This window comes from Ovis canadensis, chromosome 5, assembly GCF_042477335.2.
Source record: "Ovis canadensis isolate MfBH-ARS-UI-01 breed Bighorn chromosome 5, ARS-UI_OviCan_v2, whole genome shotgun sequence".
Lineage (NCBI taxonomy): Eukaryota > Metazoa > Chordata > Mammalia > Artiodactyla > Bovidae > Ovis > Ovis canadensis.
The window spans coordinates 31,791,028-31,818,079 of record NC_091249.1 but is presented as its reverse complement, the minus strand read 5'-3'; the positions used below and the strand labels follow the sequence as shown (position 1 = coordinate 31,818,079).

Here is a 27,052-nt window from a genome sequence, read left to right as displayed (position 1 = left end):
CAGCTGACTGGGGGAGGCATGGAAAACCCTGGAGGGGGTGGGCTGAGCTTACTGGACAGGCACGGGGCTCTGGCCATCTGGCAGATACACCACGATGAAGCCATCGGAGTCAGGCTTGGGGGTCACGCTGGGCTTCGAGCTGAGCAGGTTGAAGGCGGTCCAGGCCGTGACTGTCTGCTGGAGGCCGCCCAGGCTGCTGCCGCGGTTGGTCAGCACGAAGTTATAGAAGGTGTTGGGCTTGAGGTGAGTGATGAGCTTCTTGGTGGTGCGGCCATCCACGTCCAATGTGAGCCCATTGTATTGGATCTGTGGGGCGGGCCAGTTCAGCGGAGCTCTGGGTTGAGCCCTGATCCTCACTGAGCCTGGATCTCAGACTTAGCCTGGACCCTATGATATGATCTGTGACCCCAGACTGAACCTCAATTACAGCTGTAGCCCTAATTCCAAGCCTTGACCCCAAGACTCAATCTCGACCCCAGACTAAGCTCCGAACCCAGTTGATTCTCAATTACAGGCAAGTCTCAACTCAAAGTTCCAATCCTTAAAACGTCCAGATTCCGCACTTAGGCTTGACTAGACACTGAGAGACTGAGCCTCAAATACTAGCTGATCCCCAGCTAAGCCCCAGTTCTGAGCGAACCCTAATTCCCCCACTGAACCACGACCCCTGCTGAGTCCCAACTGTGCATCCCAATCCTGACTGAGCCCCGAACCCAGGCTGAGCCTCAATATCCCACCCAGTCACCAGTCCAACTGACCCCCTACCCTGACTCCAGATGGTACCCTCACCCTGGTCGAGCCCCGCCCCACATATACTCTAACCCCGGCTGAGCCCCACCCCAACACACCCTAGCCCCCCGTCCTAGATGTACAGGAGGCTGCGCACCTTGTATGGGGTGGGTGAGTTGTAGTTGTCTGGGAATTCCCAGCTGAGCAGGACCGATGTCTTCATGATCATCTTCACCTTGAAGTTCTTGGGCGAGACTGTGCCACACAGCAGCAGGTGGGAGAGAGCAGAGGAGAGACTCCCATGAGTGCTGGGGGCTGGGCATGGGTACGGGGTGGGGCGGGGCGGCCCAGGCGCTCCCTGTCGTCCGCTGTGCCCGTGGCCTTACTGCCTGGCCCTGGCCCGGCCCTGCCTGGCCCTGTCCCATGTCCCTGCTGCGGGAGACGGCGCAGCTGCAGAGAGAAGGCGGAGGCGGAGGAGGGGAGGGGGGACGGGTTGGGTGGGTGGGTGGGGGGCGGCGGTGGGGGCGGCGGTGCCACCTAGGCATGTCCCACCTTTGCCAAACGCCGGAGCCTCGGGGTCCGGACTCGCCTTGAGCGTCCACGTGGAAGCAGAAAAGTGACCACTTACCTGGGCAGGGGAGAGGGAGGGGGCTGGGGTAGGGGTGGGCACGAGGCCCGGTCCGGCTCTGGTGCGGGGGTCACCGCGCGCCTACCTTGGTCCCGCAGGAACGTCCGGTAGCGGACAGGGGGGCTGTAGGGGCCGGGGCCCCGGCGCGTGTGGGCCCGCACTTGGAGGTCATAGGCCGTGTCGGGCTTGAGGCCCTGCAGCGTGAGCACGTTCTCGGCGCCCGGCTCGGCCGCCGCCGGCAGCTCGGTCTCTCGGGCGGGGCCCAGGGTGCCAGCCTCCCGCACGGCCACTGTGTACTTGACAATGGCCCCGTTGCGCTCGGCGGGCACGGGCGGCAGCCAGCGGAGCAGGACGGTGCCCGCCGTGGCGTTGCCGGCTGCCTCCAGGATCTGCGGGTGGCCACGGGGTGTGTCCTCAGGGATGCTCAAGACCTCGGCCACCTCCTCGCCCAGGCCACCTCGGCTCCGGGCCGCCAACCGGAACACATACGTGGCCCCCTTGTGCACGCCCGATGCGGTGTAGTGGTCCTCGGTGGGCGGGAACTCCAGCGTGGCCAGGGGGGATGAGTCTTCGCGGCCGAACTGCAAGCGATAGCCCAGCACCTCGTCCTCGGTGGCGCCGGCCGGGGGCTCCCAGCGTGCCAGCAGGCTGCCCTCGGGGGTCTGCTGCACCGACAGGGTGGGGCGGCCCAGCACTGTGGGGGGATACAGGGCAGGCATCAAGGCCACGTGATCAACCCCCAGCTCCAGAGCACAGCGTGAGGTTGCAATTTTTTGGCCACTTGTGGGATCTCAGTTCCCCAACCAGGTATCGCACTTGGGCCCTCAGCAGTGAAAGCACAGAGTCCTAACCACCAAACCACCAGAGAAGTCCCAAGGAACTGCAGTTTTTAAAAGCCATCTTGGGAAGGCCATGCTCAAAAGCAAAGACTCGAGGGAGGTGAAAGAGGGAGCCACAAAGAGGTCTGGGGGGGAACAGTGCTTCAGGCAGAGGGAACAGCCACTGAGGGACAGGGGAAGCAGGGGACGCAGAGGACCCGAGACAGGAAAGCATCCACAGAGGCCACGGCAGGCCCTCATCTCTGCATCTCGAGTGAACAAGTCACTTGTCTCCTGCCTCCTGCCAGCGCCTCATTAGCATCAATGGAATGGAGGAGTGTCTAAAACCCTGTCTCTGCCCCCCATGGTTCTCACAGTTTGGGTAGCAATCAACGCATCAAAGTCCTGAGAAGTCCTGCAGTGCTGAAGTGCTACACGTGAAACCAGGCTTCTCTGCTGGAGGACTTATCAGGGCCTTTAATGGAAGGTGGCATGAACGGTCACAGTGTATGCGGCAGGCTCTGCTTAGCAAGCATGGCTCTGACACAACATCCCTGAGAGAGGCAAGAGAGACATGGGAAGCTTCCTGGAGGTGGTAACATGGGAGCTGGATGCTGGATGACAAAGATACTAGGCAGGTGAAGAGCACAGTAGGGGGCATGGGCCAGCAACAGTGTGAAGGCACGCCGTGTCCAGCTGGGCGGCCTTGAATATCAGGATCTGTGGTGAGAAGAAAGATGGAGGCCGTGGGGGTCCTTCTCTGTTTTGGAACACACCAAGCTTGTTCCCCTCTCTGAGCCTTTGCTTGGGTTATGCTCTCTGCTTGCAATGCCCTCCCCTTAGGTTTTCACAGCTGCCTCTCTCCTCACTCAGCTAATCCTGGCTGGTGAAAAACCAGCCTCTCAGGACTGACAGGAGGAGCCAGAGGGGAAACTAAGGCAGGGCTGCCAGGAGAGGAGGCTTCATGGTACCATGGGGGAGATGGAGACACGACCCTGAAATGACAACCTGCTTGTGGGGATCGGAGCTGGGATGGGGGAGGCAGGTGGGGCAGAGAGCAGAGCTGGTCACGATTGTTGGCTGGAAGGGGGGTGAGGCGGGTGGCTGGAGAAGGCTTCTCAAGGAGGGAGACTAATCAAAGACCTACAGGATGTGGAGGAGACAGCCAGCTGGGAGAAGGGTTATCAGCACAGGGGGAACAGGAGGCAGAGGGTGAGAAGTTAGGAACTGCCTGTTTAAGAGATGTCCCTGGTGATCCAGGGGCTAAGATGCTGTGCTCCCAACGCAGGGGGCCCGGGTTTGATCCCTGGTGGGGGAACTACATCCCACACGCAGCATGTAAGAGTTCACACGCCACAACGAAGACTCAGCGCAGCCAAATCAATACATTAAAGAAGAACAAAAAGAGTAGGGTGTTGAAGGTTTCCATCTAGCTGGAGCTGAATGGGGCTGGACCACGCTGAGTCTGGGTGTCCTCTTGAACAACCCCCACACTTTGCTCTGCTCCTCCCTCCTGGTGCACCCTCCCGCCCCGCCATGCACCATGGGCTCAAGAACTCTGCAAGGACGCTCTGAGGGCAAAGGGTCAGTGACAGTCTCGTACCTGCTCCCTTGGTCACTACCACCTTGGGTTTACTGCGAGCGCCATCGCCTTTCATGGTGTAGGCGGCTACCGTGATGGAATAGGCAGTCTCAGGCTGCAGGTTTGTGATGACCATCTCCTGCGGGCAGGGGTGGCGATCAGTGATGCAGCCTGGGCTGCCCACCCTCCTCCCCGTGCCAGGGACAAGCCAGGCGGACGCGGGGCCCAGTCCGCGGGCAGAGACGTGCACCCGAGCTCATGCCACAGATCTCAACACGTAGCATGTTCATGCTGAGATGGGCACACGTGGCCTCATGACACCAGTCATGGCCCACCTGGACCAGGGCAATGCCCAGCCCCCTGCTTTGGTCCCCAGCTACCACGCTTTCCCACCCAGTCTGTCCTCCCTGCAGTGGCCTCCAGAGGGCGTGTGTGAGCACCTGACCACAGCCCTCCAGGACTCCCAGTTCCCTACGGGCAAAAGCCCAAGTCCCTCCCACCGCCTGCTGCCCACAAGGCCCTGACTGAGCTGCCCTGTCCCCTCCCTCGCTCACTCTGCTCTAGCCACACGGGCCTCCTGGCTATTCCTCCTACACACCGGACACGGCCCCGCCCTGGGGCCTTTGCACTGGCTGTCCCCCCTGCCTCCACTATGTCCCTTGGAGTGCTGGAGATTCCTTACAACAGCTCTCAAAAGCCAAGAGTCAGGCTTTCAGAAAATCTGCAAGCCAGTTCTTAAAACACAGTGATGATGGAAAATGAATTATAGAGGCTTCCCTGTTGGCTCAGTGGTAAAGAATCTGCCTGCCAATGCAGGAGACACGGGTTCAGTCCCTGGTCAGGGAAGATCCTACATGTGGTGGAGCAACCATGCACCACAGCTACTAAGCCTGTGCTCTAGAGCCTGGAGCCACAACCACTGAGCCCACGTGCCGCAACTCCTGAGGCCTGAGCGCCCTAGAGGCTGCGCTCTGCACCGAGAGAAGCCACTGTAACAAGCAGCCCAGGCTCACTGCAGCAGGAGAAAAGCCTGCACGGCAACGGAGACCCGGCACAGCCGGAAACAATAAAATTTAAAAAACTATGAAAAATGAAGTTATATAAATGTACAATCAAATAAATAGTAAAAACAAAGGGAGTAAATACTCAAACCCGTTCCTCCTTAATTATTTTACTGTGTTAACTAATACTTATGCCTTCAAGGTTATTCTTTTTTAAAATTATATCTGAAATTGTAACAAGTTTGCAGCAGTATATTTTTAAACTTTTTTCCCTTCATTTTCTTTTCTACTATGGTCCAGGAGCCACTCAGGTAAGAGGGCTAGTGGATACCTCCAGGGTCCTCAGCAGGTACCCATTTACCTGATGCAAAACCGAGGCTACAAGCTCCAAGAGGTAACAAGGTCACAGGATACTGAACAGTTGCCTGTGCTACATATTACGACCCTGTTGCTCACCCACATCCATCTCTCATATCTGTTTAACAGAAATACTATACAATGATGAGCTACCGCAAACCTGACTGGTAGCTTGAAATTGACGTGGTGGGAATGTTTACACCATGGAGAAGGGTAAATGCCACACCAGTCAGGACTGTGCCCACCTGCCCGCCTGCCTGGACAGCTGACCGTTCAAGCCTTTACACCACTGTCTACACCCCTTCCTCACCAGAGCTGTAACTAGACAGGCATTTGTGCGTGTTCCAAGTAATATCCCTCTCCCCTGGACCATGACCCCCCTTGGGCTCAGGGCTGTCCTGGCCACCGCTGTGTCCACGGCACCTAGCAGAGATCTACACTAGAGGAAGTGCTCAGTTACTCACTGCTCCCTCAGTGACTGACAGAGCACCCTGACCTCCCCCACAGGCACACGTGTGCCCATGTTTCCATCCATGCACACCCACCAACACGTCAGCCATGCCTGGGAGCGGTGGGGTGGCCCCAGGAGCACAAGGAGGGGGGCCAGGATGCACGAACAGGGGGTCTCCTGCCCCTGAGCCTCAGACATTGTCCTTCCCAGGGTCTTCGTGGGTTGGAGGGGCTAACCTGGAGCCACATGGGAATGTCCCCCCAAAACTGGGATGGGAGTGGGGAGTACAAGGCAAAGCCACTGGAACGGGTGAGGCTGTGTTAATCTAACATTGGGTTTGGGGCTCTCAGAAGAGCCTGTGGCCCCCATCTTAGGAGCAGAAAGACAGCCCAAGAGGCAGTGATTCGCCCAGAGCCACACAGTCATCCTGACTCTGGTTCAGGGCCTCCAGAGAAAGCTGGAAGGGGTAGAAACAGTTGTTCCACAGGCCTCTTGTCCCACCTGGGGTCCAAGGACCACTCCCCCACACTCCAGAGCCAAAATGAAGGGGAGGGGCACTTTGGCCTGAGACAAATTTCAAGGTGAGGGAAGGCTGAGCCAAGTGATAAGAGAGTCAGGCTAGGTGGGAAAGTGACTGTTCTAACTTCCCAGGCCTGGGTCCATTAAGGGAGGCTGTAAGGGGGAGGAGGGTGGGCAATGCTGTGGAAACAGTTGGAGGGAAGATGTGTGGGAGACCACAGCGGGGAGCTAGCCTAGGGGACGGGGGTGGGGAGGCAAAGGGCCAGCGGAGTCCAATGGCCACACAGCTAAGAAGGCTAATGGATACCTCCGGGGTCCCCAGCAGGTATCCATTTATCTGATGCGAAAACGAGGCTGTACACTCCAAGCTCCAAGGGGTAAACTGGGCATGCACGGGGGCCCAGGGGAGGAGACCCTTTTACAAGGGGCGTGCAGGGAGGTGTGGGCTCACAGCACTGACAGTGGCTGGGGGGGCGCTACTTACATATTCAGCCGTGTCGTCCATCTCCCACTGAGCGGGGAGGAGGCGGCAGGAGAGAGAGGAGGAGGTGAGCGAGGTAGCCAGAGAGAGAGAGAAGCAGCGGGAGGGCAGGAGCGCAGGGACCCCGCCCCGCCCTGCCCCCAGGCCCCGCCCAGAGCCCCGCCCACCTGGGCGTCGGCCAGCATGATGTCCTTGATGCGCGGCGGCCCTCGGGCCTCTGCGCCCTCCATGCGCACGTAGTGGACCTGGTAGCCGCGGATCTGGCCGTGCTGGCGGCCGGGCGCGGGCGAGCGCCACAGCACGCGAATGGCCGTGGCGTTGAGCGCCTCCGCCTCCACCTTCCGCGGCGGCGCGCTGGGCACTGGCGGGAGGAGGGGAGGGGGGGCGGGCGGGGCCGTTACTGGGGTGCCCAGCCCCGCCCGGGCAGCGCCACTGCCCGATGCCAGGGTGACGAGTGACTGCCGGTTAACCGGGCGCTCTGAGCGCTCCCCACTGGCGAGGAGGGAGTACCTCTCGCACACCTCCCACAGCCCAGGGAGTGAGCCCTGATGGTGCACCCTCTTTACAGATTGGCAACTGCGGCTCTCAGAGCCTAGACCACGTGCCCAAGGCCACCAGACATGGCCGGGTCCTGCATGCCCCATCCAAAGAGTTTACCCACACTGACTCCACCCTCAGATCACTCCTGCCAGATAGGGGCTCTTGTGCTCACTTTACAGATGGGGAAACTGAGGCACAGAGAGTTGACTCCAGGATCACAGGGTTGTTAAGAGACGATGCCGGGATGGGAATCCAGGCAGTTCAGCTGCAGGCTCCCCTACACTCCAGGGTGCAGCCAGCCCACTCCACACTGGGGCACTCTCTCAGCCAGTCCCCAAGCTCAGAGCCCTCGCCATTCACCTTGCCCCTGACCCCAATATCTGGCATGAAGAAGGGCTTCATCTCTTCCCCATGCTTAGGACAAAATGTGGAGCTGCCAACCAAACCTTCCAGGCCAGTGGCCCAGAAAGCAACTGGCCTGGGTTTCCTGCAGTCTTACTGGGGGAGCTGCCTGCTTCATTTCCCCCCATGAACCTCAGCTTCTACTATGTGACTAGCACCTTACAACTTTCTAGTGTGGCAGCAGTGGGGATATACAGCACAGAAATTGGCCAGCACTGCAAATCAGTCGACGAGCCCAGGGAGCTGGTGGTTAACCATCCTCAGCATGCCATCTCCTTACTTTCTAGGTCGGATGGCTCAGACCCAAGGAGCTCCAAATCCTGGGTTATCTCAAGAGTCTGGGGTCCCACGGACCTCTTAATTTTCCCGCCAGCGTTGCTTGCTGTTTCTTACACTCCACTGCCAGACCAAAATACAGGACACTGCCTGCTTAATGTTCCAGGCCCAAGGCTCAAAGAAAATGCAGCCCAGAAGGCCCAGTACGGAGAATTCCAAGATCAAGGAGCCCGGGATGACTTCTCACGGAGCCCTCTCCTGCCTGTTTTGTACCTTCTGACCACCAGCCAGCCCAGTTCTCCAGGGACGGAAGGCTCGGCAGCGGGGGGCCGGGCTGGGGCCTGGGGGTCGTGGGCCGGGGTCGGTGCTTACCGTCCTCGTCGGTGCGGACGACCACGGGCGAGCTCTCAGGCCCTGGTCCCACCTCTGTGTGAGCGACGGCCGTGATGCGGTACTCCGTCCACTTGTCCAACGCCTCCAGCAGGATCTGGGTGGTGGTCGGGGGGATGCCGTTCACCTCCTTGGGTTGCGGGTCCTCCGAGCCCAGCGGTCGGTAGCGGACGCTATAGCTCACCAGGGCCCCGTTGTGCGTGTCCGGCGGCGGCGGGCGCCAACTTACCAAAATGGCCGTGGAGCGCGTGCTGACACACTTAACATCTTGAGGGGGGGCTGACGGTTCTATTGAGGGGGGCGGAGAACGTGGGGGGTGGGGAAGGGAGGCGGGATGGGCGGGGAGGGGGTGGGGAAACAAAAGATGGGAAAGAGAAAATAAAAAAGAAGATGATAACAAACAAAACAGAACCAAACCAAAGAAAAAAGTCGAACCCAAAAGAAGTGGGTGTCAACCAAAGGTGAGATGGGCGGGTGGGCGGGGCGGGGGGCGGGGCGGGCTGGCCAAGAAGGCTGCGTTCAGCATATGGGGCTGTGCTTGGCACACAGTAGGTCTTAGGGAGAGGGGAACCACAGTCCCCACGGAGCACACACGTGTGCCGTGCAGTAGGCCAAGGGGAACAGCACGGAAAGTCCTATTTACTGGGCACCTACTATGTGCTAGGCACGGTGACAACCGACACAGCAGTTTGCCCCATTTACTGGGCACCAACTATCTACCAGTCACAAAATAACAGCAACTCTGTACTTATTTATTCAACACCTACTGTGCCAGGGAGAGCACCAGGGATGGAATGACAGTAAAGGCACTTATCTATTGAAGGCCTACTGTGTGCTGAGGAATGTGTCAGTAGAAAAACAATAAAAGCTTCATTTATTGGGCACTTACTATGTGCCAGGCACAGTGCCAAGGGCTTTGCAGAGTAACAGTAAGAACATCTATTTACTGAGCCCCTGCTACATGCTAGGCACAATGTCAAGGGCTTCGCAAGGTTAAAAGTAAGTGTACTTATTTACTGAACACCTACTGTACGCCAGGCATAGCACAGGGATAGAATAACAGTAAATGTATGTATCTACTGAACACCCAATGTGTGCTGAGCACTGTGACAAAGGAATACCAATAAAAGCTTCATTTACTGGGCACTCACTATGTGCCAGCTGCCATGCCAGGTGCCAATGCTTTATAGCCCTGTTAATTCAGTCACTACTATGTCAGGGCTTCCCAGGTGGCGCTATTAGTAGAGAACCTGCCTGCCAATACAGGAGACATAAGAGACGCAGGTTCTCTCCCTGGGTCGGGAAGATCCCCCGGGGGAGGGCATGGCAACCCACTCCAGGATTCTTGCCAGGAAAATCCCACGGACAGAGGAGCCTGGTGGGCTACAGTCCAGGGGGTCGCAAAGAGTCGAACCCGACTGAGACTTAGCATGCTCACATTACATTCCAGGCACAGTGCCAAGGGTTTCACCGAACAACAGTTAAAACGTACTTATTGAACTCCTACTGTGTGCCAAGCACAATGCCATTCCCTCCTCGCCAGTGGGGAGCGCTCAGAGTGCCCGGTTAACCGGCAGTCACTCATCACCCTGGCATCAGCCTTTACAGAATAAAAGTAAAATGTTTATCGCACACCTGCTGTGTGCCAGGTACCATGCCTGAGGAAGAGCAAAAGCTCCACTTACTTATATGCTGGGCACAGCACCAATGATGGAATAACAGTTAACAATAGTTCACTGAACACTTACTATGTGCCCAGGGAACAGCACTAAAAGCCTCACTTACTGGGCACCTACTATGTGCTAGGAGGGTCTCTAAAAGCTTCATAGGTTAACAACAGGAGGATCCATTTACTGAAAACCTGTATTGCCAACGACCCTGGAGGGCACCCCAATGGTTACTCCTTGGCCTCACTTGCAAAGAAAACAATGCCTGAATCTTGAGTACCTACTGTGTGCCAGTTAGCATGCCAGGGGATATGCAAAGTAATAATAAAAGCCCCTGTGTATTAGATGCCTACTGTGATGGCCCCAGGGCCAGAGCTTTACAGGTAACACAGCTCATATTTAGCATTTACTGTGTGCCATATTTAGCACCTACTGTGTGCCAAATTTTTAATAACTCATGGTTCTTCTGTTCTGAGCCCCTACTGTGCACCTGATGCTACCCTAAGCCCATTACTGATCAACAGTCTGTCTCATTTATTGAGTACCTACTATAGGCTGGTCTTTTTTTTTTTTTTTTGTAGGCTGGTCTTTTAACAGCCCTCTGATGATAAATGTAGCTGTTGCCATTTAGGCAGTGCCTACTGCATGCCAGGCCCTATGCTAAGGCCTTTACGGAAAAAGAAAAACAGTTCCCATGTATTAGTACCTATTATGTGCTAGGTACTGTATGAAGGGCCCTGTAGAACCTTCATAGTTCTCATCTCTTAGGCACCTACTATGTGTCAGGCACTTACTGGATGCCAGAGATTGGGCCAAGGGTTTTGCAGAGTGATCATCCTAGCCCCCATGTTTGAGGACCTACTGTGCATCTGGGACCAGGTTGAGCCTGTAACAAACCATTAATAGTCTCCATTCATGGAGTGCCAACTCTGGGCCCAGCACCTCGTCAATCCATATTTAGACTGAAAATAGCTGCTGCATTTATGGAGCACCTACTGTGTGCTAGGCAGCTTGTTAAGGGCTTTGATAAATAACAGTGATACTTCTCATGCATTAAGCACCAACTGTGTGTGTTCAGGGCTTTATGGAATATCAGTAACAGTCTCCATGTGCTGAGACCCCACTAGGGGCCAGGCCCTGTGTTAAGACCATTACTAATAATAAACCTCACATTCTAAGCATCTTCTGCATGCCCAGCAGCCTAGGCCTTTTACAGACTCAAAATGTGGCCCACTGATTGTGCCTTATTTAATTCTCACAACCCCTTAGGCGGCCAGAAGTAGCCCCCCTCCTCTCCCACCCTACGTTCCTGGGAAATGGGTTTCATAGCCCACCGGGTTGCCTGGTATTATTGTTGATTGTGTACCCATTGGGTGCTAGGCCCTATTTTACAGGTGAGGAAACTGAGGCCCAGAAAAGGCAAGTGGCCTGCCCTTAGGGCACGTGGTAAGAGCCAGGACTTGAAAACAGGCTCAGCAGCTGTCCACAGGCAGTTCTGGTTGCAGCTGGGAATTCAGAACTCAGCCAGTGTGTTTATCAGCTCAGGCCCTTTAAGGATGCCTGGAGTCACACATTCTCAAATGCCCATGACTCTAGAGTCTACCTCCCCTCCTGGGCAGCTCAGAGAGGTCACTGGCCTTGCTTGAGGTCAAGGTACATAGAACCTTCAGCAGCCCCAACTATTCATCATGTGTGTTTATAGTCCACTTACTCTGCACACCCCCTGCCGAGATCTGGGACACAGAGACGAATCAGAGGCCTCTGTCCTCAAAGCCATCAACCAGGCCACTTGAGAGCCCAGAGGCCACTCATGTGACTTATTGCAGCCAGAATGACTCTCTGGACTCACTTAGAGAGAAACACTGGAGCCTTCTTCCAGAGCTAGATCCTTGGGGGCCCCTTCCCCCATTTCTTGACCAGCCACCCCAACCAAAAGTGCCCAGGGGAGTGGGGACTCAGGCAGGAGGAGAAAAAACAACCGAGGAATGTGCTGGAAGGAATGGATTCGCTGAGAAAGAGGGAGGAAAAACAAAACCAAAACCGTAACAAAAGAAGAAACAACCGTGATGGTGGTGATGATGACAAAAACCATAACAAAAGAAAGAAAGACGCCTTCCAGAAAACTCCCAGTCTGGTTACCTACCTTCCACTCTTCAACTGCTAACTTAAAAGACTTTCTTACGAGGGAGGGAATGGCGGAGTGCTGACCTACAAGGCCAGACCGAGCTCTGGGTGGGTCTCCAGCCGCAAGTGGGGCGTGCAGCCCTGCTCCGGCCCCAGTGTGGGCACGCTGCAGTTCCAGGCTGGTGCCGACGAGGCGGAAAGGTGGGACGGTGTCTGGGGAGACCCACGGCTGAGTGGTCTGGCCTCCACCTACCCTTGAGTTCGGCCTAAGAAGCCCGCACTCCCCGCGGAGGGGAGGGGGGGGCATACGCCTGGCCCTGCGTCTTGGCTGACAGTTCTCTCGCCCCCCAACTGTCTTGGGGTGCAAAGTGGGGAGTCCCTTCTCCCCCATCCCTGCCCTGGGCCGCCCCGGAGGTTTGCGTGGATGGGCCAAACCGCTTTCTTGACGACCTTGGCGGCCGCCTCCTTCACAATCCGGCCCAACCTGCGTGACTTCTCAGGAGGGGGCGGGGGGCGTGGACGCGCACATTGGGGAGGGGCATGGTTCCGGGTTCCCGGTTCCTTGACAGGCGTGCCTCTCAGCAGCGGCAGCGAGGTGAAGAGTTTAGGGGGCTGAATTTGGGCTCTGGACTGTCTGCACAGCCCAGCACACTGGGCACAGGCTAGCGGGTGCACGCAGGGTGGGCCGTTTTTGTGAACTCGCTGGACACCAGCGTGTACTCACCTTCGCGGCACCTGTGCCGGTCTCTCACGTGGCTGCCCAAGCCACAGGACACCCTCACTGATCGCCTCAGGCACAAACATGCCTGTGAGTTGCCGAGCGCTTGGCTGGGCCCCAGCGGGGCGGGGAGGAGGGTAGGGGGCGGAGGAGGGGCGGGGTGCTGTCTCCGAGGAGGCCCCTGATTCCAGCGGCCCAGACTCTCTGGCCAGAGTTGCTGTCTCTCTCGACTGACCCGTGACCCCCTGTGCGCACACGCCTAGGGGGTGCCTGAAGGTTTGAACACCAAGGCGGCTTCCGGAACATAGGCTTGGGGTAGCTACGCCCGTGACTGACTGAACAGGGGGAGGAGAAGGACGGGGCCACGGCGGGGGCCACCTGGGCCAGACTGAGCAGAGAGGAGGGAGCAGAGGGAGGAGGGGGAGGCGGGGAGGCGGCGGGAGGAGGGGCCGGCCTCGGCCCTGAGCTCAGCAGGTGGGGAGCGGGTGCGGAGTGTGGCAGGGGCCACGGTGTGGCCCAGAGCCAGCTGCAGTGTTCTGTCCAAAAGGTGACTTTTTGTGACAGGGAGGCCGGGCGGGCACAGCGAAGAACTCCAGGAATTCGAGAACCCTATGTTTTGGATAGCCGTGCACTCCCCCCAGGACCAGGCATCAGCTCTGACTCCCCCCACCCCAGCCCCCGCCAATGGGGACCCCTGTTTGGGGGCCAAGAAGGGCCATTTGGGGAGGTGGGGTCTCCTCTGCATCCTCTGCTCTCTGGGAAGGATGGGGTGCACGCTGCGACTGTCTCATGGACCCCTCCAAACGCCTGGGAAATGGGCGCAGTGTGGCCATTATTCCACAAGCCCCAAACCCAGGAGAGGCAGGGGAGAGAGAAGGTGCCATCAGTCAAACCAGCCATGGCTGTCTCCAGGGGAGATGGAGAAACTGGGGCCTGCGGGGTCCACGGGCGAGCCCCTCACTGCAGCGGCGGGGGAACTGGGGCTCAGCGAGGATTCTCGTGCGCCCGAGGCGGAGGAGAGAGGTGGGATGGGCCAAGGTGCCTCCCACCCTTGTGCAGGCCCCGCCCGGGTCAGTGCACAGGCGCCGGCCAGGTCCCCCCCGCAGGTCAGGGCGGGGTCCGAGAGACACCTACTGGACTGCAGCGTGCGCTGCCGCACCACCGAGGTGAAGGCGCCCAGGCCCTGCGGGGAGCGCGCCGCCAGGCGAAAGGCGTACTCCGTGTTAGGTTTCAGGTCATCCACCACGAAGGCCGTGGCCGGGTCGAAGGTCCTCGCGACCTGGGGGAGGGGCGAGGAGAGAGACCCGGATGGGGAGAGAGACAGACAGACAGACAGACAGACATCAGGGAGAGAGATAGACACAGACCCACAGAGTGATGGAGATGGAGAAGAGAGAGGTGGAAAATTTAGTAAGGGACGGGGCAAAGAGAAGGAGGAAGAGAGATATTCAGGCACCTAGTCCCAAGACAGGAGAGCTGCCCAGAGCGGGTGCCTGGGGAGGGGAGAGGGGGCGAGTGCCATCCCCTCCCCCACGCCACCCACGCACCTCTCTGCCGTGGTCGCCTTCCCGGTAGAGGAGCTCGTATTTGATGATGCTCTCCTGCCGCGGGGGGCTCCAGGAAAGCCCGATGCTCGTCTCTGACTTGGCCTCGGCCCGGAAGTTCATGGGCTGGCCGGGCACTGCGAGCGAGAGGCGAGAGGGCTGGTATCATCAAGGAGAGGCTGGGGAGGGGGTCCACCAGCATAGGGTCCCTAACCTTCGAGGTTCCCATTCTCCCCCAAAAGAGCTCCTTAAAGCTTATCACTGCCCTAACAAGAAGGGTTATGAGGTTCTGGATGCTCCCAGAATGTTCTCCACTGTTCTCATTTCTCTTCTTTTCCCGGGATAGCTCCCTGTGGCCTGTTGTTGTCAGCTGCCCGCCCCAACTCCCCCATCCTCTCTGCTGCCAATGGGAAAACATTTTAAAAATCCCGTTTTCAACGCTCCCCAGCATCCACCCTCTTCCCCTCAATTCAACAGAAAATTGGTGGGGCCGATAACTGAAAATATGGATCCACCCTGTGTCTGCTCTACGGCAGCAGAATTCCAAACCTCCTGTCCCTTTGCTTGAGCAGTGGCCTGACTCTCCCTGGACTCGAGGTTCCCAAGCCCAGAAACCCATAGAGAGCTGGGGCCCACGCACCTACATGCTGTACACCCCTACCCCCAGTCCTTCGCCCGCGCTGTGAGAGACCTGCCTTCAGCACTTTGGGTTAACATACTTTCTGTTATTTCAGTGATCCAGTGGGTAGGGATCACTCTAGTGAGAGTACTAAACGGAGGTTCTCAAACTCACAGATGGATGAGGGAGGGGCATAACAAAGGAGATGGAGGCCAGCGGAGGCCACGCCCCGTTTCTCAAACGCATCGCTACCAACTGTAGCCCTGTGTGTGGGCTTGCCAGATGGGCTTTTCCAAGGGTGGCCAGAAATCTGGGTTTTCTAGGACACCCTCCTGCATTGCGACGCTAGCGTGAAAATACTTGAAAAAGGCCAAATAAACTACGTGGTGGCTTCCAGGTAAGACGGCCTCCTCTGTGTGCTCAGAGGCACATCACTGCATGGCCGCCTCCTACTGCCTCGTGGGGCGTGGGTCCCAAATCCTTCTGTCCTCCCATCCCCCAGAAGTCGTGCATCACGTACGCAACTCACCTCCCTGCTGAGTCTTGACCTGGATGGGGTCCGAGAGGGGCCCGTCGCCCACGGAGGTGAAGGCCAGCACGCGCACCGTGTATGTTTCGTCCTCCAGAAGGCTGCCCACGGTGGTCAGCAGGCTGTCGTCCACGTTGTGCTTCTGCCAGTTGCCCACGGGGTGCTCGGGCTCCATGGTGTAATAGATCCGGTAGCCCCGGATCAGGCCATTGGGTTCCACCGGCTCCTCCCACTGGATGATCATGGTGGTGGCACTGAGCATGCGCGCCTGCACGTTCCTCGGCGCGCTGGCGGGGGCCTGCTCGCCGGTGCGGGTGACCACCGACTCACTGGGCGGACCCTGGCCGATAGAGTTGACGGCCGACACCCAGATCTCATACTCCGAGTTGGGGCTCAGACCACCAATGCTGTAACGCGTGGTGGTGATGTCCTCTTTGATCTGGTACGGCCCATCCTGACTCTTGGATTTATATTCGATGACATAGTAGGACACGGGGTCTGGGTTGCCTGAGTCCCACGTGATGGTGATGCTGGTGGCTGTGTTCTCTGTCACCACGGGAGTCCCAGGGGCTTTGGGGAGAGCTGTGGGTGGGAGGCAAGGTCACATGTCAGGCATACTGGCTGTGAACCCTCAAGGCTGTGTAACTTTTAGTCACATGACTGCCCTCTCAGAGCCATAATTTCTTTGGTGGTAACACCTGTCTTAATGACCCCTAGCCTACCATCTGGAGAAGGCAGTGGCACCCCACTCCAGTACTCTTGCCTGGAAAATCCCATGGACAGAGGAGCCTGGTAGGCTGCAGTCCATGGGTTGGCACAGAGTCAGACACACTGAGCGACTTCACTTTCACTTTTCACTTTCATGCATTGGAGAAGGAAATGGCACCCCACTCCAGTGTTCTTGCCTGGAGAATCCCAGGGACGGGGGAGCCTGGTGGGCTGCCGTCTGTGGGGTCGCACAGAGTTGGACATGACTGAAGTGACTTAGCAGCAGCAGCAGCAGCCTACCATCTATAGCAAGTATTGGCAAGGTATACAGCTTATGTATTGCTGGTGGCTGCTTCCGTGCTAAGAGTTACTAAGCTCTGTCACGGTAGCCCAAAAGCTGCCACCAGCCAGCTGTGAGCAAATGGGCAGGTGTCAATAAAACTTTATTTATAAAAACAAGTGGAGGGCCAGATTCAGTCCATGGACTGTAGTCTGCTGGCCCCTGTTCCAAAGCTAGAAAAAATATCTGGGGGCATCCTGCTCTGAGTTTCACCACAAACTTGAGACATCAAGAGAGTCAGTAATCCCTCCCTACTCCCCAGTGCTCCATCTCTCTGAGTTTTGCACAGGCTATTTCCTTTTCTTAGATATGTTCTCCATCTGTTTTGGCTCATTCCTGTTCAACTTTCAGTCTTCCTCTGACTTAGCTTTCCTGGGAATTGGCACCTTTATTCTGGGGGTCTGAGCGGTGCTCCATGGCCCCTGTCACTGCCCTAATCAGCATGCATCGTAACTGCCAGGCTACATGGTATCATCCACTTTGGACTGTAAGCTCAGTAGAACAAGATTGGGTCTCATTCCATGGGGCCCAGCCCACAATAATTTGTCATTAGTATGTTGACTGTCCTGTTCACAGCCAGGAGTGACTGAGGCCAGAAAAGTGACTCAGAAGCTTTTCCACCATTATGCCCCACCTACACCTGAGGTGCAGGGATGACTTGCCTCCCCCACGACCCCTGCTTACATTTCACTGTGATCTGGGCCACAGCCTCGATGACGCCCAGGCTGGACATGGCCACGCACGTGTAGTTGGCAGAGTCCTTCACGTCTGTGAGTTCCAGCACGTTCCGACCCACGGGCATGTCATCCTCGGGCGTCAGGTCCTCGGCCCCCTGCATCCACTTGACGTATGGCATGGGTGAGCCCACGGCCACGCAGGTGATGTTCACGTTGCCACCTGGCATGATCTCGTGGCTCATGGGCAAGATGGAGAACCGTGGTGCCACGCGGCGGACTGGGGGAGTGGGGTGGGTGGGAGATGCAGGGAAGGGGGTGGTGGTGGGAGGGAGATGCGCAGGGTTGGGGGGGATGGGGAGACGGAATGCAGAAGAGAAAAGAAAGAAAAGCAGGAGGAAAGAAAGAAAGGAAGAAAGAAAGAAAGAAAAAAGGAAAAAAAAAGTGGAAAACAATTTAAATATAAACAGGGCTGTTTCCTTCCCCCCAGTCAAAAATTTTTTTTCGTCCAAATGAAAGAAAATAACAACAACAAAAAAAAGAAACAAATTAAAAAAAAATTTCAACACAAAGAAACCAAAACTTCAAAGGAAGGTAATTTCACAAACAATATATAGAGAGAGGTATCCGATATATAATAAAAGAGACATGAAGCATTATTCCATAGCAACAGGGTTTCAGAGACCAAAATGGCTGGTCCACAGCACAGTTAGAACACAAAAATTTATCAGTGGTTTCTCATCTTTGCTGACAGACGTGGCTTCAGGGAGCAGCCCCTCTGCTGGCTCAGAGGAACTTCAGAAGACTGGGGCTGTGGGGGCCAGGGGAGGGGGGATGCTCTGGGAAGGTCGGATGGGAGGGGCGAGGGCATAGGAGGTCATGGGAAGAGTTGGGGCAGCAGGCAGAGGGGTCCAGGATGTCGGGCCCTCCCATCCCCACTCGCTCTGGTGACCCGGGGTCCCCGCCCACTTCCCCAGGGGGGCCCTCCAGGAAAAGATGAGAAACTCTAATGAAATTTTTGTGGTTTTGGGGTATAGAAACCCTTCTAAAAGCTTCTGTCGAATCTGACAAGTTTCCATTGATAGATGCAGCTCTCAGAATCACAAACAGCATGCAAAATAGGTTGGTTGGTTGAGAGGTTTAAAGAGAAAAGAGACAGAGAGAGAGAGAGAAAGAGAGAGGAAGGAAGAGGCAGAAAGTGAAAGAGAGAGAAAGTTAATGCGAAGAGGCCTGGATCTCAGGGGCCTTTAGTGCACAGTCATGGGGGTAATCAGAGAGAAGAGAGAGAGAGAAAAGAGAACAGACAGGAGACAGGTAGGGACAGAGAGAGAAAGGAGGGGGAAGGGGCCCACTTCAATGCTGCATATTAATTCTAGCGGATGTGACCCAATGTGACACGTCACATTGTCACATCACAGCCCTGGCATAATAATAAGTAGGATATTAATAATAATCAGAATCATAAACGAGGGAATGAGCTTGAACACTGAGAAACAGGGACATGTCCTGTGCATTTCTTAGCGGGAAAGCAAATGCGGCCTTCTGTCCCAATCTCGCAGACCATGAAGGCGGCAGGATGCATTTCGGGGGGCTCCATTTTCGGAAGCTGGGTGGGTTTCTGGGTTGGATGTGTGTGGGGGGGAAAGAGGTGGGCACGAATGGGCACCTAAACTACCAAAGGGCACAGCTGCCCCATGGGAAATGTTGCCCTGGGGGGGAAAGGACTTGGGTCAACTGGTAAACCCTTCTAGCCGGATCAAGGTTGTCCCTGGCTTCAGGAAACCACATGGACATGCCCCCAGCTTCGGGCAGGTCAACGAATCTTGTCTCAAACTGTAGGGATGACCGCCTGGAGGCTCAGCAAGGCTAAACAGGACCACAAAGTAACTTTCACATGAAACTGGGGTGCTCGTGGTGGAGGGGTCTGGCCTGTCCTACAGAGAAGGGGGCTCCAGGGGCAAAGGGAGGCAGCCCCGTTTCCTCTCTCTTGGCATGGGTTCCGAGCTGAAAAATCTCAAGCCTTGTTCCCTGAATTCCAGCAGGAGGTGAAGAAGAAGGGGAGCTCTGTGGGGGCGGGAGGGAGGACCAAGAAAGCTGGCAGCCCTTCAGAAAAAGAAGCCCCACGAAAAGTCCAGAGTCACGTTGGAGACAGGATGGAGGAGCTGGAAGGTGTCAGCAGAGGAGAGGAATGGGGGGAGGGGCAGGGAGGGGAGACAGAGGGGCCATGCAGACAGACTGAGGAATGAGGGGCGGCGGGGTAGGGCGCTGAGATGGGGGGCAGCTTTCTGGCAGGGCTGGGAGGAGGGCGGGGGAAGTTGGGAGAATGGGGGGTCCGGCCAGCCAGCGGACGCGGTCCAGGCCAGCCGCCGGCATCCACAGCGAGGCATGAGTGGGATGCCCAAACGCTGCGTTGTCATGGAAACAGAACACCATGGGGGATGAGCGTGGGGGAGCTAATTAATCGAGGACAGAAAACGGCACTGACGTCCAAAACAAAACCAGGAGAAACAAATGAAAAACCAAAGTGGGGTGGGGGGGATAATTCAAAACACCAAACAAAAACACCCTCTAAAACAAAATACTCGAAAAGCAAGAAGAAAAAGAAAACATGGAATGGGTGTGGGGCTGAAAATCGGGGTCTGAAAGGAGGAGGGCTGTGGCTTCCCCAGGGAGGTACCCCCCAACCCTGGCAGAACACAGCATCTGGCCTCCCCACCCAGCACCCAAGGGCCCTGGTAGAGGCTTGAGGTGGCCTCAGAGGTGAGAGCCTCATAGGCAAAAGAACCTTCGGAGCAAAACAACCCAGCCACAGGGAGCCCCACTTCTCAGTGACACTCTCCCTGCTGCTTGTTTTAGAGCTGAACAGAGACCACATCAGTCTAATCACACAGTTCAAGGTGCTCCCCTCAAGACCTCAGGAAAACCTGCCCAGGCTGGGGTGGGGGGCTGATGAGGCTGCATAGCCCTGTGGCCTTGGGAAGGGCCCCTCATTCTCTGGGAGCCTCAGTTTCCTCCTCTGTGAAAAGGAGGCCATCAGTGATATGCTGAGGTCATTAAGCTGACTGGGGCAGTGCCCAGCACATAGTAAGTAGGTGCTCAGCCTGGGCATGGGGCCAGTGAAGTTCCCTCTGGTCTTCCAGAGTGCTGGAAAGATCAATGAGATATTTAACATTAAGGAGGTTTCAGGATGAATCAGAGTTGTTTTTTGTTTTTTAAAAGAAAGCAATAGGAAGAATATCTATTGAATCCCTCCCAACTGAGAGGCCAATGACCTTGTACCCATTTTGTGGATGAGGCAGTGGAGGCCCAGAGAGGAACTAGGGCTAGCTGGAAGACACAAAGAAAGGAAGTGGTAGGGCCAGAGCTCAAAGCCCGGTATGCCTGATCCCTACCTCCCAGATAAAGTGAGCCTTCTCTTACCATGGTAATTAGCAAGAATTATACAGCCACGTGTCCCTTCTTGGTTCTTTCACATTTGTGTCCTTACCCTCTGGGGATACCAAAGAGGGCAAAAGTACCTCACCTATATACATCTCTCAACTAACTAATCACCAGTTGAATAATATCCAGCAGCCACCATAATAAATGTCCAGAAGCCATCAGTAAAAGGTTTACACCGAAAGGGATTACTGGAACATTAAAAGGAGTAAAAGCTAGCTTTACGATTTAAAGATTAAATAGAAGCCAGATTTATCCTTGTGTAAAACTCAACATCACACCCCAAAGACCCTGCTCACATCTGATCTTATCTTAAAATACCTTCCTTTAGGAGTGTCATAATTTGGAAGGTGCCTCTAACACTTTTCAGAAGTAGACACAAGGCAAACATCTTGAACATGTAAAAGACTTGCCATACAGGGTTGTTAATTATAAGTCAGTTAAGTGTGGGAGGGCATTTATCAACAAATGTAATTTTGGTGCTCACAAATCCCCAGCATGGCCGGCAGCCATCAATTAAATGGATCTGCCAATATGCTGTAAAGGCTGACACCTAAGACACTTTGCCCACTTGCTTTCTCGCCTACCCCATTGGTTTCTAAGGGTGTGCTGCAAGAAGAGGGCTGGTTTGCCATGACTTAGGGGAGGACTGTGCCCATGAGCACTAGGTGGCTTAAACACCTGCTGCGGGGGGGTCCTCACAAGGCCTCTGGGTGCCCTCCCAGTTGGCAAGGGCGGGTGGCTGACGCTGTGTTCTGCCCAGTTTGGTGCTGACTCCCACCCACATCATTTCTCCACCCCTGGCTGCAAGCTTGAGGTGCAGGTTAGAGAGTAAGGTGGGCGCGGAACCCACGGGACGGAATGGCCCCGCGGGACCCCCGCCCCCAATTACCGACCTGAGTGGAGGGTCCAGGCAGGTTATAAGGGGACCACACCAGCCTTGGTCCTCAGCACGCTCCAGCTGGTTCTTGTTTCCAGCTCTTCTCGTCACCGAGTAGCCGGGGGGGTCCCAGTGGGGGGGACCCGTGTGGGTGCGGGGATCAGGAGGGTGGGCGGTGGTAGGGGGGTGGCGGGTTGGAGGGGATGGGTCGCTTCAAACCCCGATTCACATGGAAAAACAACTCAAAAACCATCAAAGCAACCGGGAGACGACCCCTCCCCCAGGCAGGAAGAGGCAGAAACTCAAAAAACCAAAAAAGTGGGGGGGGGGTCGGAGGCGGGGAGAAGGGGAGAAGGGGATGGGAAGGGTTGGGGGGAGAAACTCAAAAGTGAGGTGATCTGATTGAAGCACTAGGTAGGGAACTCAGCAGTGTCAGACATCTCAACGAGTCAGCAAGCCACAGCTCTGAGGGGGTGGGGTGGGGGCGGGGGCTCTGCTGGGCATTTTGGGGTGGGAGAAGCTGCTGGGTGCTCCTCCGGACTCCAAAATGAGGACGGGAAAGGGTGGGGAAGGTGCCGAGAAGTTCTGCAGCCTCCATGGGGTTTACTCAGGCTTAGATTACACCTGTCAGGGGAGGGGGAGGGGCGTCCAAGGCCTAACTCCAAAGCCCCTCCGCTGAACCCCAGCCCGTGGCCCAGGGAGGGTAGGTACCACTCCATGGCCTGCCCTGAGATCTTTCTCCCCCTCCCACCCATCCTGCCTCCCCTCTCCCACTGCCAGCTCCCTCTGCTGCTCAGATAGTGCGAGGCCTGGAGGGACCTGGTTGGACTCCCGGCCCACAGACTGACCAGCGGCCTTTTGAGCTGGACATTTTACTGCCCTACAGATACTTTTTTATTGGGTTTTTGGTACTCTCTGTCTCCCAATTTTTTTTTTTCCAGTTCTAGCAAAAAGGGGCACGGTGTCTTGCCAATTGACTGACTCCCCTTGCCCCCTTGCTGCGGCCGCCAGAGACACAGGGCTCTCTGAATGACGAGGTGTAATCTAATGTACCCCCTCACCGCCCAAAAACAGAGGAAACAGCAATGCAAAGGGTGTGAGGCAGGCAGCAGGCGAGAGGTGTCTAGAGCTCAGTGTTCCTGCAGAACGGCCCTGCCCCCGCCCCCATCCACCATGCCCGAACAGAGAAGAAGCCTGCCTCCCCACCCCTGGAGCCCCTCTCCCCTCGGGGTGACGCTGGGATGAGGAGAAGGGCTGGGTTCTGATCTGCCCCTCCTACCACCAAGGTCATGTCAGGGACTTTGAGGGGTGGAGGATGAGGTGGGTGGGCATGGCCAGGTGTGACCAGCAGGAACTGGGGGAGCTTGCCAACATTCTCCTGTGGTAGTCTTTGTGGAGATACAGGAGGTCATGGGGAGGGGTGATTCCAGGCCCAATATCTATCTACTCTTGTCTGGGGGCTGCTGGGGGGGAAAGGGGAACACCTGGAGATCATATCTACCAATTATATGGCTTGGGTGCCAGAGATTTAATTTTAAAAACAATTTGCCCCACAAAATGCCATGCTGTGAATTGATCTGAAGGGGCCTGGGGATGGGTTGCAGATAAAGGGTTCTGAAGAACACCTGGAAACTGGGGCAATCTAGAGCTCCCTCTGGCATCAGATATTGAGTCCCGATCTCTTAGTTCAGCATTTGAGAACCAGCATTAAATTATCCTCATCAGGCTCCTTCTAAAATCCTGACAACATCCTGAGTCCCTTGAAGGTGGAAGGTTCTCTCCCGCGTCTCCAGCTCTAGTATCTTCTTGCGTCATCAGGTGGGTGCCACACCATCTCACTGGGTCCTGTGCACCAGGGTTCAATTATGCTATGTTGCTAGACCAAACGGCAAAGACACCATCTTCAGCTGCTCATTCATACCTTAAAGGCTGATGATTTTAAAGAAAATCAACAGCCAGGGAGAATGTAATTCTGAGCTACATTTTCCTTAGGAAGGTTCTGGGATTAGAGCTGCCAGCTGCATTTTAAAAAATGGACCTGGCTTTGACTTTGGGTCCTTTGAATCTCAGCAACTGACTTCAGGAGAAGGGTAAATCTGAATACTCCACCCCCTGGATCACCCAGGGTCAGTAGAAGCTGGAGATTGTGAATTGAAGGAAGAGCTAGGTTGATGGTGGGGATTCCTTGCAACTAATTCCCAGGACTGGTTGCTCTGGCCACAGTGTAAACGCTTAGAGCTTTCAGAGCAGAACATGCTAGGTGGCTCTTCTCTTCTGCTGAGCTGGTATGTATCTGTAAGGGTAGCCTAACACCCAAACTGGGCCACTGGCACTCGCTCCTTTTTTTTTTTTTTTGCCCCCTTTTGGCACTCTGGCCACGGAACTTCCTGTGGGAGTGACAGGGAGTAAGAGGAAAGATGTGGATCTGGGGAGACCACTGATCTCACTGGACTGAGACTGCAGCCAGGAAAAAATGAGACCATGGGCTGAGCTCCGAAAAGCATTAGCAAAACTTGAGCTCTGAGCAAATGTATTAATTTTTGCCCTCCAATTGTTCCCAAAGCTGTTTCCCGTAAGCCAGCTTATTCAAAAGGCATATCTGTGAAATAAATGATGGGGAAACTGAGGCTCCCAAAGGGAAATGACTTGCTCAGACCATTTATTTGAATTCTGTTTCCCTGTTTTACAACAATCTCCCTTGTGATTTCTTACGTGCCACACCCAACACAGGGCACCAGACAGACGAACGTTAATTTTCTCCATGGACTCCTCCCAACTACCCTGTGAGCCTGGTGCACTGATGCTTCTTCCTGTCGTTCAGATGAGAAAATAGGGACTCCAAGCAACCAAGTGACCAGCCCAAGGTCATACAGCCAAGGAGGGGCAGAGGCAGGACTTGAATCTGGGTCTCCTCAAGTCGAAAGTCTGTGCTCTCACCACTAGTCTATACTGCCCCCAAAGTCCAGGTGGTCTTCAGAGACCCTCAGCCACCTCTCAGTTTCAATTTACTGGGACTCAGCTTTCATAAAGGAGCTGAGAGACTTCTTTCCTAAATCTTTTGGAGAGTTCTGCCTGGCAGCTCTTACTCTGGATTCAAAAGGAGACAGGAAAAATAAATCCCCTATTATTGCACCTAAAATCTTCTTGCCAACTCAGCCCTGAACTTAATCATTGGGAGTTCAGAGAAGGCAGGTGAGGGACAAGTGAGAGGAAAAGGTTACCCCAAACAGGCTACTCTGAGCTTTCAAATGTCATCTATGTTGGGTAGTCAGCTGGGAGCTAGTGGCTATAAATCTTAAATAGATAGTTTATAGGGGGCTTGTTTTCTATTTGGGGTTAGAATGGGGCTCTCAAAGGCTTGCCTTTCCTCAGGGAGGGAAGAGGAGATGGGAGCGAGCGTCTCCAAAGGTTTCAAAAGTGAGAGAAACAGACAGACAGAAGGAGAGCTGAGAGAGAGAGGAAGAGCTGGGGAGGCAGAGAGAGGGAGGGAGGGGCTGTGCCCAAAGTTCCCCAGGGTTTTCCCCAGAATTCCACAGCTCTGATGCTTAGGTACTCAGAAAGTGACCATGCTGCATTGCTGAACGAAAGATGCCTGTGACTAGGCTGGGAGTCTGGGAGGAGATGGGGGAAGCAGCCAACATCATCCACAAGGTGGAGGCGTAGCACTAGGGCACAGTGACTGGCCAAGTAGTTGGCCAAAGTCTATCATGCTGCATTTTCCAATGGGTGGATCCATACTGGTACCCAGTCAGGACACAAAAAGTCATCACAACAGCTATCATTCTGAGCACTGACTATGTGCCAAGCATGCATCATTTTGGGAGGATGGTCCATTCATAGGTGGCCACTTCTCATATTTAGACATGTTGCTCTACTGAACAAGAACTCAATATGCCAGCTGTCCATTTGGCTGTGCTTCCAATGCCTGTTTCTGGGTTGTCTGGGAAGGTGGGAGGTGGTCTCATGCTGAGGCAGAAGGAAGGGAATGCGCCTGCTTAAGCTCCCTTCAAACATGGCCGCCCTGAAGAACAGAGGCATCAGTTCTGGGTAAGAGAGATAGCTGGCCAGTCAGGTCAGACAAACTGGGCTTCTCTCCTCACACATCTCACCCAAGCTCTGACCTCCCACCATCTGTCTAAGCCACCTCCTTTGTGCTCTTGAGCCTGGGTGGTCACTTTCTGCCCCAGCATCCCAGCTGTGGGACCCCTTCCACCCTCCTGGATGGTAGTTGGGACAGGAACACTGGCTTTTAAATCACAATGCGTTTGGAGAACAACCACACAACAGCTCAGCCCAAGAAATCGAAACCAAAGAGCACGGAAACACAAGACAGACCCAAAGACCAAACGCTTCGATGGGGGAGGGAGCAGGGTAAAGGGGCTGGGAGGGGGAAAAAAAAACGAACTGATCGGTTTTTTCCCCCAAAACGAAACCAAAAATTAATAACTAAATAAAAAGAAGAAAGAAAGAAAGAAAGAAAACAAACAAAGGAAACCAAAGGAGAAAAACGGAACGGAAGACGAGAAACACTCCAACAGAAGGCGTTGGGAATTCACCAAACCGAATCGACAAGAGTGGCATGCAGAGAAATTTTTACATTCTCCCAGCATGCATCAGGCCCAAGTTACCATGACGACGAGGAGTGCAAAAAACTTAGCAACAACATTACCAAAGGATGCATATAGGCGACCACAATGCAAGCATCGCATGTGTGCGGCCGGCCCTAGGCCGGGCTGGGCGCGGCTGAGGTTTTCGTGTCTTTCTGGGTTTTTTTTTTTTGCTCTCGCTTGGCGGTTTTTTGTTTTGTTTTGTTGGCTTTCAGCTCATTATTCACATTCTGTCATTTTTTTTTAAAGTTCATTTTTCTATCATTTTCTGTGTGCATGTCTGCGTGTGTCCATGTTCCTGTCTGTGTGTGTTTCATGTGTGTGTGTGTGTGTGTGACTTTCAGAATGTAAAAATGTGGGTAAAGAAAGTAAAAAAGAAAAAAACACACCAACCTTCTCGAAGCTCTGAGGGATGTAAAGGGGGTTTGATGCAGAACACAATGACATGGGGAGAAGAGAAAAAATAGGGGAGATACAGAGAGTAAAAAGAGGACTTCCCAAGGCTAAAAGCTGCAATAGTTTGTTGATTTTTTTCTTTAAACCAAAGAAAAAATTAAAATTAAAAAACAAAAAGAACAGCAACGGCCTTTTCGTCTTTCCTTGACATACACGATCTACATTTGCCTTCCACAATTTTTTTTTTTTTAATTCAATTTTGGAGCGTCTGAGGCCCAGGCAAGGATGGGAGGCCGGACCCCCTAAAGAAAGGACCACCCCTCCAGGGGGAGGGGCACTGAGGACACAGAAGGCTGGCCCCCCTCCCTGGCTGCACCTGCTTAGAGGGCCCGCCCCCACCCTGCCCCACACTGTCCTCCTTGAGCCCTGCCAGACTGACAAACCCCCTTCCCAGGTGTTTGCAGAGAAATACAGCAGGTTAGACGAAGACCAGTCAACTGGAGTCATGGACGCGCTATAACTCACCAGAGGTGCCGTGGCAGCAGACCGGAGGTGTGGCCCCTGCCCACCCGCGCCCCCGGGTCCCCAGCCCCGCCCCCCATGCCACCTCCTCCTCAGAGGCCAGCTGCAGAAC

The 27,052-nt window shown here is 55.1% G+C and overlaps 1 protein-coding gene across 1 annotated transcript in view; it reads right to left on the bottom strand.

The window, feature by feature from the left end:
• PTPRS (protein tyrosine phosphatase receptor type S) overlaps nt 1-27,052 on the bottom strand; it is a 73,242-nt gene that overhangs the window by 16,755 nt on the left and 29,435 nt on the right. The window contains exons 7-16 of the mRNA XM_069591409.1: nt 17,108-17,377; nt 15,376-15,957; nt 14,231-14,364; nt 13,818-13,962; nt 8,157-8,462; nt 6,734-6,927; nt 3,779-3,896; nt 1,443-2,051; nt 887-984; nt 53-306 (exon numbers count right to left, since the gene is read on the bottom strand). Coding sequence (XP_069447510.1) covers nt 53-306; nt 887-984; nt 1,443-2,051; nt 3,779-3,896; nt 6,734-6,927; nt 8,157-8,462; nt 13,818-13,962; nt 14,231-14,364; nt 15,376-15,957; nt 17,108-17,377 — 2,710 coding nt within the window. The remainder of the gene's footprint in view (nt 1-52; nt 307-886; nt 985-1,442; nt 2,052-3,778; nt 3,897-6,733; nt 6,928-8,156; nt 8,463-13,817; nt 13,963-14,230; nt 14,365-15,375; nt 15,958-17,107; nt 17,378-27,052) is intronic.